Source organism: Cervus elaphus, chromosome 21 (assembly GCF_910594005.1).
Source record: "Cervus elaphus chromosome 21, mCerEla1.1, whole genome shotgun sequence".
NCBI lineage: Eukaryota > Metazoa > Chordata > Mammalia > Artiodactyla > Cervidae > Cervus > Cervus elaphus.
In genome coordinates, this window is record NC_057835.1 from 47579813 (window position 1) to 47595920 (window position 16108).

The 16108-nt window shown below is 43.8% G+C and overlaps 1 protein-coding gene across 1 annotated transcript in view; it reads right to left on the reverse strand.

Annotated features, from left to right (window-relative positions):
• MAL2 (mal, T cell differentiation protein 2) overlaps positions 1 to 13950 on the reverse strand; it is a 31120-nt gene extending 17170 nt beyond the window's left edge. The window contains exon 1 of the mRNA XM_043880266.1: positions 13682 to 13950. Within this exon, the coding sequence (XP_043736201.1) occupies positions 13682 to 13813 (132 nt within the window). The 5' untranslated portion in view covers positions 13814 to 13950. The remainder of the gene's footprint in view (positions 1 to 13681) is intronic.
• Between the last annotated feature and the right edge of the window lie 2158 nt (positions 13951 to 16108).

The following is a 16108-nucleotide window of genomic DNA, read 5'->3' on the forward strand; positions in this document are numbered from 1 at the left end:
TGAGCGACTAAATGCTAACTAACTGAATAGCTGTAGCTACAGTACATGATTGGAGAAGGAAATGGCAACCCACTCCAGTATTCTTACCTGGAGAATCCCATGGACAGAGGAGCCTGGCAGCCTACAGTCCACGGGGTCAAAAGAGTTGGACACGACTTAGCAACTAAACAACCACCACTGTACATGATAGAAAACAATAAAATTTTTCATCACTTATTGATGCTCTTCTATGTGTTGGACATGAGAATAAGAACTTTAGATATTTATACACCTAATATTCAGTAAATACCTACTGTCTGGCACTGTGCCGGGTGCAAGGCATAAAATGGTAAACGATGGTCTCAGCCATCACAGAGTTCACAGTGTCTTATACGAAAGAGGAAATTAAGCAAGTCTCTCAAATGCTGCTTCACATGTGGCACAACTGGGCAAACGCTGGGCGCTAAACCCAGATGTGAGAAGTCAGAAAACACTGCCTAGAAGCAACAACTCAAAGGACAGTGCCAGGGAGAAGGGCAGAGGGCAGAGGAGGTTGTTTCAGGGCAGGAGGTAAATCTTGAGATGATTTGGGGCAGGGGGGCTGAGAAAAAGCCTGGCAGAGCTGAAGGGCAGAACTCAGGGTGATGGAGCAGCAGGCTGGCACATGACAGCAAAAGAACAGATAAGGAAAATACCCAGATTTATGGCTGGGGCAAGTAGCAGTGAGTGAGAAAACACAGGAGGAGAAGGAGGAGGAGTGAGCGGGTGAAGACAGTTTTATGAATCTGACAACAACAGTCTCCTCCATGCTACCACCAAAGAGATAAAGGCTAGGGACTTTCCTGGTGTCCAGTGGTTAAAACTCCTCCCTGGTGGGGAACTAAGATCCCACATGTCACACGGCCACAAAAAGAGAGAGAGTGAGATAAAGGCTACACATACTTTACAGGGTATTCCAGGCCCTTTATGTGCTAACCTGTCTTTTTCATACTTGTCTCTTGCCACTAAGCCCCTCACATCTTCGGTTCAGTTCAGTTCAGTCGCTCAGTCATGTCCGACTCTTTGCGATCCCATGAGTCGCAGCACGCCAGGCCTCCCTGTCCATCACTAACTCCTGGAGTTTACTCAAACTCAAGTCCATCGAGTCGGTGATGCCATCCAGCCATCTCATCCTCTGTCGTCCCCTTCTCCTCCTGCCCCCAATCCCTCCCAGCATCAGGGTCTTTTCCAATGAATCAACTCTTCGCATGTTACCTTATAGCAAAAGAAATGAACAGTCCAGAGACAAAGCTCTTCCATATTTGAGTGACCTGACTTATGTTGGCCCAGAATATTGTTCCTTCCCTATGTGTACTTGAGAAACGCCCATGCATAGCTCACCCTGGATAGCACATCAACCGGAAGGTCTTTCCTGAGTGCCATCCCACATTCAGGCCATCTTCCAGCCCTCTGGGCGAACTCTCTATTGTGGATTTGTTACATGGATGAGAAACACTGTATTAATAATTAATGCCCCTGGCTTTCAGTCCAACTGTACTACTAGACCTTCTTGGCAGCAGGCTGTCTTATATGTCTCTGTATCTAATATCGTTTATTTATCTACATGTTAATTCTTCCCTACCTCTCAGTCAGGCACTGTGCCAAATTTGGCAATGAAAAACTTAAGTTATAGATGTATCCTAGAGACACGAACAGGCAAGTGGGAATCAATCCCCAGCCCCACACACAATACAACAATATAAGTGACGTCACAGAAGCAGGTTATGTCTGGCATATGGAAGGCTCTTAGATATTTGCTTCATGAACAAGCAAGCTCTTGTTTCCCATGGGAGAACAACTGGAGCACCAAATACTAAAAAAAAAAAGCCATAATCATGTGCATCTTGCTAGATAATATCCAACTTGCTCATTAGAAATTATAAATACAAGCATTAAGTTTCTTAAAAAAAAAAAAGAGAGGCCCACACAATGCATTAGTACTTTGAAAACCATTTTGGAAAGTCTAAGTTATCACTTGAACGATAATAATGAAAGAGCCAGTCTAATAAATAGATAATAATGTTGTTATATCTCAAGTGCTAATTCCAAAACAAACATGAACAATCAACCTGGAAAGTTTTATGAAGTAAATCTAAGTCATGAATATTAATACATATTTTTAAAAAATGTAACCATAACCTTAGTAACTATGAAAGAAACAGTGTTCCTGGTAAAAGATTCTCTGCTCTTTCTTACTGTTTAATACATATTTGAAGGCGATAAGATCTTGCATTTTTTCTTTTTTCTCAGCCTCTTTTTCTTGGTACATTGTTTTTACTACCCTCTACAAATAGGCAAGATTATTTTAAATACTGTTTATGAAATATACATCACTACTAAATATCTATTAATTCAAAAATCATTTCTTGAGACTCCAGGTGCCAAAATAAAGAATAATAAAGAACAACGTGCCACTGTCCATTGGGGACAGGCAGACTCAGAAGGATAAGCATCATTATTCAATACAGAGGTTATGATCACGTGACACTTCTAAAGACGACGCTATATGATCTCTTGGAATTAAGCATAACATGTCATAAGCCTGGACTGGACCTCAAAGTGGCCAGTCTCAAATCTGCTGCCAAGCACTGGAGAAGGACACTGAGAAAAGAGGTGAAGAAAAAAAAAAGGCACGGTTCTGTCTCCAGGAGCTCTAAATAAGGGAGAAATAGACACCATCAAGTCTGATTCAGGAGCAGATTGTGGTGAGTGCTATAAAAAGAGCTCAACGCTGTGCGCTCCGGGAGATGGGGAGAGGGGAGAAGGAGCAGAAGGGGAGGAATCCAGAAGGCAGGCCGGGGAGGCAGGCTCTGCGGGCTTGCAAGGCAGATGAGGGCTGTGACTGGGGATGCTAAGGTGACACAGTAGAGATGAACTGTTCTTGTCAGACTCGACACTACTGTCCTTCCCATACCTCAAAGGCTAGGAAAGGGAACTAAGTGTGTATACGAGAAGAGAACAGACTTGCGCTCCTATCTGTGATGTGGGTATGGCTGGAAAGAGGGGAGAGGAGGCAGGAAGGTGTATGAATGCCTTCCCCCCCCCGCCCCCACAAATGCTTTTTGCACATGTGTGCATGCACACACACCCCCACACTCTACATCCTTAGATCAGAGATTCTGTGAAACCCAGATTTAAGTCTTGCTCACCGCAGTAGGTAGAGGATGGGCCAAAGAAGAAAGTTTAAGCCCACTCTGGAGATCCACCTTGCTCACTGCAAGACTGTCACATTGGTGAACAGGTCCTCAGGGCCTCGACACAGTATTTCTCCTTACTCCACGATACACTACCTCTTCTTTTGCCAAAAGCTACTCTTCTCCTGAACATCCAAATATGGCTCCAACTTTAAAAAAAAACAAAAACTGAGCCTTCACTAACATGACCAATGTTGAGTATATTCTCTTCACCTGATTCTAGGTATTCCTTAGTTCAGAGTATTTACCAGCCACGTTAATTATCAGCATCCTTGTTCAGTAGAGGTTACTCTGGAGGGAGCTTTGTTTTTAGAAGTGAAAAGCAGAACACAAAAGTGGTTAAAATCTGAGGGAGAACAGTTGGTAACATTTTGCAGCAACTGGAGCGTGCACACGGCCTGAAGAAGTGGGGAATGCCGGTTCACCGGTGGTGTGTGTGTCTTGGATCTGAGTTCACTTCTGACCTCTTGTCTATTATGGCCTTCCACCACTCTCTGGTGTCCTAAAAAGACCGATAATTACACACAAGACTCCCTAAGGCACCACCTTTTGAAATTTCTTCCAGGAATAAAGTCAGGGCTCATGACTTTGAATCTCAGCCCTGACAAGAAGACAAGCCGACTTCCAGGTAATGCAAAAGTAAATACCTCTTCAAGCAGGTATCAGTCTTCCCCTCTTACCCCTTGTCTCCTGAGCTCAAATTTAAGTGTACTTGGCACACACCTAAGTGCTCAAATACACCCCGAGTTGCCGTGACTAAGTTGCTACCCATTCCTAAACCCACGGTCTCCTTTGTGGCTTAGTCTATGCTCATCACTCAGTTTGGCTCCTGCAGGCCAGAGGGTGTGACCTGGCTGAAGCCTTGCCATAAGAAAACCGTGCAAGTATTCATCCACACATCACACCAAACTGAACCCTCACAGTTGGAGCTAAAACATGTTTTCACTAGAAACTGTGGATGGACAAAAATACGTAACCCCACGGGAAACCATGGTCTTGAGTAACCAGTAATTCTGGCTGCATGGATTACAGACTTCTCAACTTGGCTTCTATTTGGATGGTCTTCCTATGTCCCCAAAGGATTCCTTTTGCAAACACCCTTTTTCTTTTCAAATGTCACTTATTTCCTAACAGCGTGCTTTTAAACATGCCCTCCGACAACTTAGCTAATAATTTCCAAATCACTTTGACACCTTCATCTTAGTATACTCTTATTATTCACTAAATAAACAGGCCAATTCCTATGCTGACCTATTTTCAGTCAATATTTGGAATGAGACCAGGGAAAGGTAAGTGAAGCTAAAGGTATGAAGGGCTGATCAGACTGCCACTCCTGAGAAACACTTCAATATTGCGAACTTTCTGTATGTAATGCATAACCCTCTGTTTCCAATTTTCCTACTATTTACATATTGGACATTTCATCACTTTATATCAGTGGAATGAAAAAACCAGAATGCCTAGAGGAAAAACACATCTCCCAACCTGGCTTACAGAGTTAGCTTGAGTATGAGGTTAAAGCTGATGAGGCTAAGAGAAATATGAGCTAGTATTTACCTAGCTCTTGTGTTCCAAGCACTGTTCTGAGGGTTTTATTTGCACCAACTTAAGCCTTACAAACACTGAGAGATAAGCACTATTATTATTCCCATTTTATAGATAAACTATTCCAGATAGAGTCATTAATAATTTGCTCTAAATTATACAGTTAATAAATGGTAGACCTGGGATCTGAACTTATAGTCTTAACATTATGCTAGTCCAGCCCCCAAAAGTCTAATGTTTATTCCAGAGCAGTTTTTGTAATTTGGCCACGGATTGACTTGGGGTAAAGGGCCAGAATGATTCTCCAAAATCATATCAAATTGGGTAGGTAAGTGCATATGCATTCTTTCTGCATACAGTCATATACAGTCTTCAATGTCCATCAGAATCACAAAGGGGTTTGAAGGCCTCCCAAAGTTCAGAACACCTTATCTTCCTGATAATCTCTCCTATTTCAACGGATGCTGGCTAATCGGGTTCCTGCACATGAAACAATATGGTTAAAGGACGTTTAACATGTTCAGACTATTTATCTTCTAGTGAATAGATCACCTATAACTCCGTTTTATATACAACATGTGTTTCAAAGAATTTTTTTAAGTGGCATATACTTCAGTCAACAGATACAATAACTGATAGATATATTTACAAGGCAGCCCATAAAACTGCAAAGTCATTCACGATGTGACTGCAGTCCAGTGGGGACAGCATGGGGGAGACTGCTGGCAGCCTCTCCAAGCCCACCCTCTCCCCTGCAGTGCTCCTCTCCCTGCCACCCTCTCTCTGCACTGCAGCCTCTGCCCCTCTTCCCCTGCACACGAAGAGGCCATCACACTGGTCCATGCTTCTGCCCGGCATGCTGCCTTCAGACTTTTTGCTGGATAACAACACTCTGCTACCAAGTCTTAACAGAAAGACTTCCCTGACTGGTTGAAATCAGAGGCTCACATGCATGTTTTGCACACTGGATTGTGAGGTCAGAGTGGGCCACATTGCCTAAACATCTCTGGATGCTCAGAACCCAGGCCAGCACTTTATACTGAGGATGCTCAACTGCATTCTCTTTGAAATGAATGGAAACTCACCAGTGTGTGTAATAGATGGTTCTAGAGGACAATTCTCCAGAAGAGCAGCTTGAGGCGCTGGGAACACACTGCTGTCTGGAGCTTGGCTCATTCCTTGGTACATGGTGGGTGTTCAAAAATAGGCATGAAGACTCGGGAAGCAGGAACATGCCCTTCTCAATTTTTAAGTTATTATTGGCAACACCTACAGCCTCGTACAAGATAGAGTGGCAAGTTATGGGGAAGCTGGCACCTTTTGAAATCTAGCTCATGATCCCTCTTTCAATCTTCTTTCTAATTCTTCAGTTGAGCCCAAGATTTTATTCAGTTTACCTATTCTACTGCAATGGCCATGGAACTAGTGACCAGAGTGGTGCTTGTCTTATGCCTTGCCCCATCCACCCTGGCTCCTTCCCATCAATCACCATCTGCCTTCTCACCATGCTGATTTCCATTCAAACTGGTCCTGGACTAGCCCTGGTACAGTTTTCAGAGGCAAACATTGTCACGGCATTTTGTTTGTTTTGTTTTTAATCAGGGAAAAAAAGGACAAATTCTGAGAAGCAACATGAAATGACATCTATAGAAAAGACCTAATGCAAATGAGGATTTGCTATTTCAGTTTATTTGAAAGAATTAAAAATACATTTGACAATGTCATAAAGGATTAGACTTTTTCCTTGTCCATTCTGACCTAAACTTCCATTTTGGTTTCTCAAATAGCTGCTACTAACCCTAAAATGGAAAGCCCATATTACAGGAGAGATGTATGTTCTGGCTCTTTTTTATTCTTATTTATAATCACCCTTGATTTTTAAAATATGTTTTTCACATGTTTATAGGTAACAAGTTATCCTCCAGGTTAAAATGTTCATGCAAAAATATCAATGCTTCAGCATCAACAAGGGCTGTACAAGTCATTGCCTCTTATCTTTCTTTTTACCCCCCTTCTTCTGAAAGCTATTATACAAAAGTTAGGAGTGTTGTCTGTGGTGACTGTTCAAGAGCATGGCCCTTTTCACATAAAATAGGACACAGCAAAGTCAAGTAAACTATAAGCTGCTGAAGAAGAGTCATGACATTTTAGAAGCTGGGCAATAATAAGCGCTGGAGAAGGTGTGGAGAAAAAGGAAAACTCCTACCCTGTTGTTGGGAATGTGAATTGGTACATCCACTATGGAGAATAGAATGGAGGTTCCTTTAAAAACTAAAAATAGTGCTCCCAGATAATCTAGCCATCCTACTCCTGGACAAAAATCCTGAGAAAACCATATTTTGAAAAGATAAATGCACCTGAATATTCATTGCAGCATTATCAACAATAGCTAAGACATGGAATCTGTGTTGACAGATGAATGGATAAAGAAGATGTGGTATATACACACAACGGACTCAGCCACAAAAAGAATAAAATAATGCCATTTGCAGCAACATGGATGGACGGAGAGATGATCATACTAAGTGAGGTAAGCCAGAACGAGGAAGACAAGTATCATATGACACTGCTTGTATGTGGAATCTAAAAAATGATAAAAATGAATTTACAAAACAGAAATAGACTCACAGATGTAGAAAGCAAACTTATGGTTACCAAACAGGAACGTGTGGAGGGATAAATTAGGAGATTGGGATTAAAATATATACAGTACTATGCAAAGAGCATCAATAAGGATCCAGTGTATAGCACAGGGAACTCTACTCAATATCTTGTAATAACCTATAATGGAAGAGAATGTAAAAAAATATGTACACTTATATATGGAGAAGGACATGGCAACCCACTCCACAATTCTTGCCTGGGAAATCCCATGGACAGAGCAGCTCGATGGGCTACAGTCCATGGGGTCACAAAGAGTTGGACGTGACTTAGTGAATAAACAACAGCAACAATACTTATATATATGTATAACTGAATCACTCTGCTATTTATATGAAACTAACACAACACTGTAAATCAACTATCTGTATTTCAATAAAAATTTTTTTGTTTCCTCTCCAATATTTTATTATAAAAAAAAATAATCATACAGAAAAGCAGACTGGATTTTACAGTGAATACCTACAGCACCTAGATTTTTCCATTTAGCTTTTACCATTCTCTTGTATTATTTTTTTTTTAATTATGAAAGTATGATAACACATTGACAGGAGACTTGGAAAATACAGAACAACATTACATATAGCTCCACTATATATCATGATTATTTTTTAAGTAGATAAATTAAGATTTTTAGTTGGAATTTCAATATCAAACTCTCAAAAATTAATAGCAAGAATATACAGAGAAGTAGAAGAATATAACAGACCTGAAAAGCACTGTGAACAAATTCTACATGAAGAATTATACAATTTTCACACAACAGTATAAATAAAAATGTTTTAAATAAAATGTTTCCTTTCTTCTAGAAAGAAATTGGACAAGACTTTAAGCAGGCATACTTCAAAGCTGCCCTTCCCCACTGCAATCAGTTTCTCTGAAATATTTTCACACACTCTTCGGTTTGTCCTACAGAGCAATCACACAGCGTTTGTTAAGTACTGCACATGCGTGGTACTGGGTTACACCAGCCTGGCTCCTGTCTCCTGTCATTACACAGTCTTTCCTATTCAGTTGTATCAATGCCGACACACTCCATCCACAGCGCCTACCACCACGTACAACATTTCTATTGGACACCACAAGACAAATCTCCTCTCCTTAACCTTTTCCTTTGGAGCTCAAGGTCAAGGTTATCAGCAAATTGGTTTAAAGTTTCCCATATTTCAGTTCTTCCTATTTCTTACGGAGCTGCCAATCAGGGCAAATGACTGCTGAAAATAATCTTTGGCAGGGGCTTTTTTTTTTTTTTCTCTTATGAAGTTTTAAACACTCCTTTCTCATGGATAGAGATTCTCAACTCAGAGGCAAAGGAAAAAATCTTACTTAAGAATTAAAATCCTTTCAACACAGGGAAATATATCCACAGATAGCCCCATCTTCACCACTGTAGACACACAACGTCCCTTTTGCAACCATTATCTATTTTCTGGTCGAGAGAGGAAAACTCTACACAGTCAAACATTTATGTGTGAGTCCATCTACAGTCAAAGCTGTGGGTTGAAAATAACCTGAAATCCTTGCCATAGATTTATCTGCGTGACTGCACATGCCTGCTGCATCGCCCATCCCTCCCCATCATCCTTTCATTAACATTTTGTTTTTCTGGTATAATTCCTCTGTGTTATATATTATACTCAAGTTTGGTCTAGGATCATTTCAGGCCACGTCCAAACTTTACATCATGGTTGACCTTCTAAACATCAAGTCTGTGTCTCTTCTCTGCTTCTTTTCTTTGTCACACTTCTGGTTTGCATTATCCCTCATCCAAACTACTGCAATAAGCCCCTTAGCGATCACCCCTGTCTTCAACCTCTCCACGTTATGACCAACCTTCACTACTCAAAGATTTCTACAACACAAGTCTGATCAAGTTTATCTCTGTCCTTCAGCAGCTCCCCATCATAGACAGAATAAATGTTATGCCTTGGCTGATCATTTCTCAGCAAACCACACCTTGAACTCTACCTGCCCTTTTTCCTCGCCTGCCACCTTCCCATGAGTCATGTAAAAAAACACACGTCGAAAAACATTAATCGTTGCCAGAACCTCTATGCCATGGTCTTTCTTGTCTCTGGGGTTTTCACATATTCTCCTTTCTACCTAGAATTCTCTTTCCCATTTTTTTTTTCCTGTCTATTGAACCTCTACTCATACTTTCAGGTTAAACTCAAATGTCACCGTCCCACTGAAGCTGCCTGATATGACCTTCCCAGTGGCCAGATGCACTCCACCCTGGTTTTCAACAGTGCTTTTCATAAACCAATTTTATCACTTCAAACATAGCATTATAATTCTTTCCTGGCTTTTACTTCACTGTATAGGAATTTCTTTTAAGAGCAGGAGTTATGTTAATTATCCTCTTTTCAGGGCATAAAAGAAGGTGTGATGCATAGCTGGTTCTTAGTCATTTGTGGAATACATGAAAATGATTGTGGCATCCTAAACACTGCAGTTGGAAGCCTATGAGTAAGAGTCCTAGACTATCTCACATAAAGAGAGATGTTCAGGATTTTCCTGGGGAATGCAGATGGTTTCCTAAACACTGAAACTGTGAAACACACTGAATACGATAATGACCTTTACTCTTTCCCATGTTTAATACTTTCATACTTCTGATCTTCTTGTGCATTATTTTAATACAAGACAAGCTCATTAAGGACAAGGACAGGAAACAGCTTGCTCAGCCCAAAAGTTCAGATGCTCCAATGGCGTCTTCCTAAACAGACCTGACTGGGGAGTGCTTTGCCTATCGTTCACTTTCCATGGTTGAGTCTTTATTACCTGAATGGTAGTTATTTGGGGACATATCCTCTCAACTAGGTTATAAGCTCTTTCAGGTGAGGCAGGGTCTAAACATCTTTGTTCCTAGAATGATGTCTTGTGCACAACAGATATTCACTAATTACCTAGTGAATGATTTGGAAAATATTAATTCAGGGACCACAGAATCAAAGCATTAGATTTTGAAAATGATAACTTTTGAAGGCTTCCCATCTTAAACTAAAAAGCTTTGCTTTGCAAAACTAACTTAATATTAAACTCTTCATAGCAAGCACATGTTGGTAAGAACAGCTGAGTGCAAAATGCCAGAGGAGGACAACTTGGGTGTCTAAGAGTTGCACTATCTCCACCTGGGAACCCAGCACTATAAATTACTTTACCTGGTGTTTGGAGGCTGACAATACCTATATCTTCTGAGTTATCTCCCCCAACAACTGCCTTACACTTGAGAGACTGTGAATATGGTACCATAAGGTGAATTGAAATCAAATTATCGGAGCAAAGTTACTGTTTAGTGTGAGACACGAACTCCAAGATCATGGTTTCATCAATGATTGATAGCCCAGCCCGTCTTTGTCAGGTTCAGTTTTCAAGGGTTTAGTTTTGACAGCACTAGGACATAAAGAAATTGCAAGGACAAGCAGGTTTGATAGAAGGTCAAAATTAAGGAGTCTGGGCATATTTAGAAACCTTGGCAGAAGCTCAAATAAGGGGTCGCCAGAAAGGAAATCAGCAGTGTTTAGAACTCCTTCTCACATTAATTTACAGAGAGAAATTTCTGAAGAGGAGCCATGGGAGGCTCAACAATTTCAAGGGATCAGAACATTAGAGGGAAATTAGGAAATCAAGGACCAAAGGTGCTTTAAAAGTGTCTCCTTTGCTCATATCTGTGCACGTCCTCAGTGTGGACTTTCTAGATAGGAAGAGGGGACCAAGGAGGTCTACATCTCAGCTCTCTTAAAGCACATAATCCAATAGCGCTAAGTGGTACATGATGAGGGCCAAGAAGGAGCTATAGTTTGGTTCCAATGTGGTCTCTGCTTTCTCTAAGGTCACCACTTCCACTGAAATATTTTGGTCCTTTTGTTTTTCGTGGATTGGGTTGGGAAAGAGGGATGTTGATATCAAGTGAAAGGTAATGGGGGGCTCAGATTTAAACCTATCAAGATATTTGACCATAACAAGTGAAAATTAAATGGAACTGGCTTTCGGAAGTGATGCCGTTCTATCTAGATAAGGATCCCAGAAGGGCTTGTGGGATAAGAAGCCAGAGGAAATGCAGAGACAAGAGGAAAGAGACTGGATATTTCTGTAAGCCTGGGACTTCTCCTGGAATGGAGCGAGGCAAAAGTTCTAGCAGGGTGAGAGGCTTCTTGTCAACAAAGCCCCATAAAGGTCTCCCTTGGTGGTTCTCAGCCAAGACTGCATTAGTACCTCTGGGGAGATTCTGGAAAAACCTCACGGACTTGAGGTGCTCCCCTAGAGAGTCTGATTTAATTAGCCTGGCCTAAGGACTATTTTGAAAATCTGCCTGAGCAATTAAGTATGGCGGGAGTTGAGAACCACTGGGTTAGATAAATAAAGAGGATACTGGGGTGGGAGAGAGGAAATAGAATAAATCATTTTCCACTTTTTTTTCCCTCAGAATGAAGCAGAGTTTCCAGAAAGTGTCACATAAACACTGGTGGTTCTTGAGATGGCGTGTGATTTGACAGCACAGGGATAAGCCTTCTTTGCATATATATACACATATGTATGTCACATATCGTTACATATACATACACCTGCTCTGCTCTGCTAAGTCATTTCATTCATGTCCATCCCTTTGTGACCCCATGGACTGTAGCCTGCCAGGTTCCCCTGTTCATAGGATTCTTTGGCAAGACTACTGTAAGGGGTTGCCGTGCCCTCATCCAGGGCATCCTCCCAACCCAGGGATCGAAGTGCAGAAAGTAAATGCATTTAAGCGCACAATCTGTAAATTCTAGAACAAGTGGATATGGCAAAAACTTCTGACAGAGCTATGCAAACAACTGGAGATTGAAGAACAGCAAACTCAAGTGGCCCAGAACCTGTGAAATCCTTCTTGCCAGCCTTCACTGATCTACACTGTCTCCCTTGGCCTAGCGGTGCAGCCCGCACAAAGCCATCCTCTCCTGGCTCTTCTCACCTGGATGCTGGTCCCTCATCCCACGTATTCAGATACTTCCAAACTGGGCACAGACTTAAATCGGCCTCTTCCAGCCTCGAAGTCACGATCCGATTACTGATGTTATAGCCTGGAACTTAACTTGTCTCCTTTTTCAGATTCAAATCTGAGCTAAAACCTAACTTAGGGTGCCTTAGCACAGTAGGGCGGAAAATCAGTGCTCACCAGGCGTCCCATCCCCGCAAGCACAAAAGTGAAACCGAAGCGACCCAAATCCAGGTTATGCAAACGCAAAGGAGGGGGTGAGGGGTATGAAAGGAAAACTCCAAACCGAGCAAACAAAACCCGCCTGTAGAAAAGGCGCAGACTCGAGAACGTTTCCCTCTGTATTTGCCATTCTCAGGGCATGATGCAACCTCAGGTTGCCCAATTTATATTTGCACATTTTTCCTAGCGAGCTTCAAAACCTCCCAACTCCATAAAACGCGCCGTTTTAAAAGTTCAAGTCTGCAGCCCAAGAAGCCTGCACGACAGGCCGGACGACCCGACGGTCACCTAAGCCCAAGGAACTGGGCCGAGTCTCAAAGACGAGGAAGGGAGAGGCGCAAAGGCAGGAAGCGAGAACTTGACAGCCACGTCTGCTCCTTTCCCCTACCAGCCTCAGGTCACTGGATAAGCTACTGCCAAGGGCAACCGTCTGTGCTTCACCTTTCCCCTGCTCGGCTTCTTGGGTCCTGCTCCTCTCCCCGATCCAAAGGGCGCTCAGAGTGGCAAAACGGGAAAACCAAAACCAAAAAAAGTGCCCAGGTCTTTAGCCTTCCTCCTCCTCTTCCTGGCACCTCCCGCCCCCGCTTTCCACATCCTGGCGGCCTCCTGGTCACCCAGTCATCGGCTACACCTTGCACCACCCAATAAAATGGCAGGTAGCAACAGGCGAGGCCTCCAGCCCCGCGCGCCTGCCACCCCGGGCAAGCCTCCCGAGGTCTCCGACGGTACCCCCAAAGCCAAATAGCCCGTCTCCTCTTCAAGTCCCCAATCCTCGGCCCCGCGGGGCCTCCTGATCGCTCTCCCGGGACCATTTCTGTCGCCAGCGGAGGAGCAGGTGGCCGCGTAACAGGTGCCAGGCGAGAGGGTCCGGGCGGTGGCGCCGCCGCCCAGATGCGGGCTGCGCTGGGCACCGGGAGGACCCCGGTAGGAGCACCGGAGAAGGCCACGTCGGGGGACGGGAGCCGGCGTACCGCGCAGACGGAGACAGCGCCCGGGGGGTCAGGATGCGGCCGCCCGTCCTCGCCACCCAGGGCGCGACCCTCGCCCAGGCTGCCCCACTTACAATCTCCAGGCACACGAAGGCGCCCGAGTAGGTCCGCAGGATGTCGGGGCCGGCGGGCAGGGTGACCCGCGGCGCTGGGAAGGACATGGCGGGATTCGGGGGCGGCGGAACTGGCGCTCCGCCGGCCGACATGCTGCCGCTGCTGCGTCTCCGTGCGCCGCCGCCTCCCTCCGCCCGCCTCCGCCTCCCGGGCTCCCGCCGCCGCCGCCGCCGCCGCCGCTCGGGCCCGCCGGGTCCTGGCGCGCCGCTCGGGAGGGAGGGGGCGTGGCCGCGCCGTCCCCGGCCAGTTCGGGCCCCGCCCCGTCACGTGGGCCCAGGTGAGCGCGCCTCCGCCACTGCGCCCGCGCGGGTCACGTGCGCAGGTGCGGCGGCCACCCGGCCCAATTCTTCCTGCGCCCGCTCTCCCGGTCCCCTGTGCCACCCGGCGGCCAGCGCTCTTGGCTCCACCTCCCTACTCCCCTTGTCTCCCTCCCCGTAGTTTCCACCTGTTCTCTTTCACCTCTCCTCCCCTCAACTCTCACCGCCTCCCTGTCCCACTTTCCTCGCTTTAACTACAAGTCAGGTCTTGGAGCTGTGACTCAAGGTAAAATCCAGGTCATCAGTCACACCGAAAAGGGGGAGTGGATCAGTTTTAAATGGGACTCTTGTGGGATTTTAAAAACACCACTAGGACGTTGTCGCCTGGTGGAGTCAGATGGGTCAGCGCCAGCATCTGTTGGCAGCGGATGTCGGGCAGGGAACCCGCTGCTTTGCATGCCAGTGGTGTGCTCACCTGTGGAATGGGATTGAGGTGATCTGCTCCATATGGATGTCTGAATTACATGATGCAACAGGAAAATGGTAAACCCCAAGTAAGCACTCTTTAAATGGTAACTGGTAGGATGATGGCTATTTTTCTGATTTTTACATATGCACACATCACACAGTTTTGTACACATGGAGTTGCATAAGTTGTATTTTCCACATAAAGCTTTACTTATTGGTTTCACCTGACTGAAATTTATGAATTGCTGTTTTTTTTTAAAAAAAACTATTCATTTATTTATTTGGCTGCACCAGGTCCCAGTTGGGGCACCCGGAATCTTTCCTGCATCATGCAGGAACTTTCCTTGTTTTGCAGGAGCTCAGTAGTTGCCCCAGGAGGTCTTATTTGCTGCAGAGTCGTGTGGGTTCCTAGTTCCTAGTGTGGGATCAAACCTAGGCCCCCTGTGTTACAAGGTGGCTTCTTAAACCCTGGACCACCAGAGAAGACCCTCCTGTTCTCTTTTAAACACTTAGAAGGATTTTTTTTTTTAAGATTCTATGTATGGTTTGGATTCCATGCCCCAATTTATCCCCATTTTATATTTGGTTTTAATGTCAATATTTTATAAGTAAAATAAATGGAAGGAGATAAATTTTCTCAAAGATCAGCTGAAGATAAGCAAAGCTACACACAGCAACATACAAACACATGTAGAGCAAGCTGAAAAAGTATTAGGCAAGATCATCAGACACTAATTGAATACTAATCTTGTCTGTCAGGTTTAGCCTTTGAGGAACCCTGTTTAGTTGTATGCATTGGTCATCAGATTTTAGTCATTCTATCTCTTTATTATATTAAGCAAAACTCATAGGTGTGGTGGCAGCATCAGAGTAGAAACCATAAAACAGGGTGTGAGTGAAACCTTTTGTGTAGATCTTTTATCGTCCCCACCTCTTCATGTCATCACTTCCTGATACTTAATGTGTGGCATTTATCTAATAGGAAATTTCATTGGTTTGATCAATGAACCTGCTTTGAGTTTTCTACCTGCTTTGAGTTTTCAGGCTCAGACTGTCAGGGAATGATCTTTCATGATTGTTTTATTCTATTTTCTGTCAAATAGCTCTCAGTAAACACTTCAAGTATGTCCAAAAGGAAGACCTCTTCAAATTATTCATCATGAGGATGGGCAGCTATAGTGATGGACCCCCAAAATTTCAATGAATAAGCATAAAATTGGAAAAGACTCTGATGTTGGGAAAGATTGAGGGCAGGAGGAGAAGGCATCATTGACTTAATGGACATGAGTTTAAGCAAACTCCAGGAGATGATGAAGAACAGGGAAACTTGGAGTGCTGTAGCCCATGGCATCTCAAAGAGTCGGACACAAATGAGTGACTGAACAACAACAAAGCGTAAAATAACTTTGAAGTTTCCAATATGCTCAGTGACTTAGAAGAGTCTTAATCGTGCTTGTTTAAAATTACCACCAAGGGGAAAACTTCATTGTGTCCCTTCTAGCACCCTCCTTGCTGTTTGTTCCATGCATCCCCTACCATCCTGGACTATACCTGCTTTCTTCCTGCTTCCACAATGACAAGCGGAATAAAAAATATATCATTGAGACCTCTTCTATTATTGTGACATATTATTTGTTAAAAAATGGATTCCTCCCTAGAATG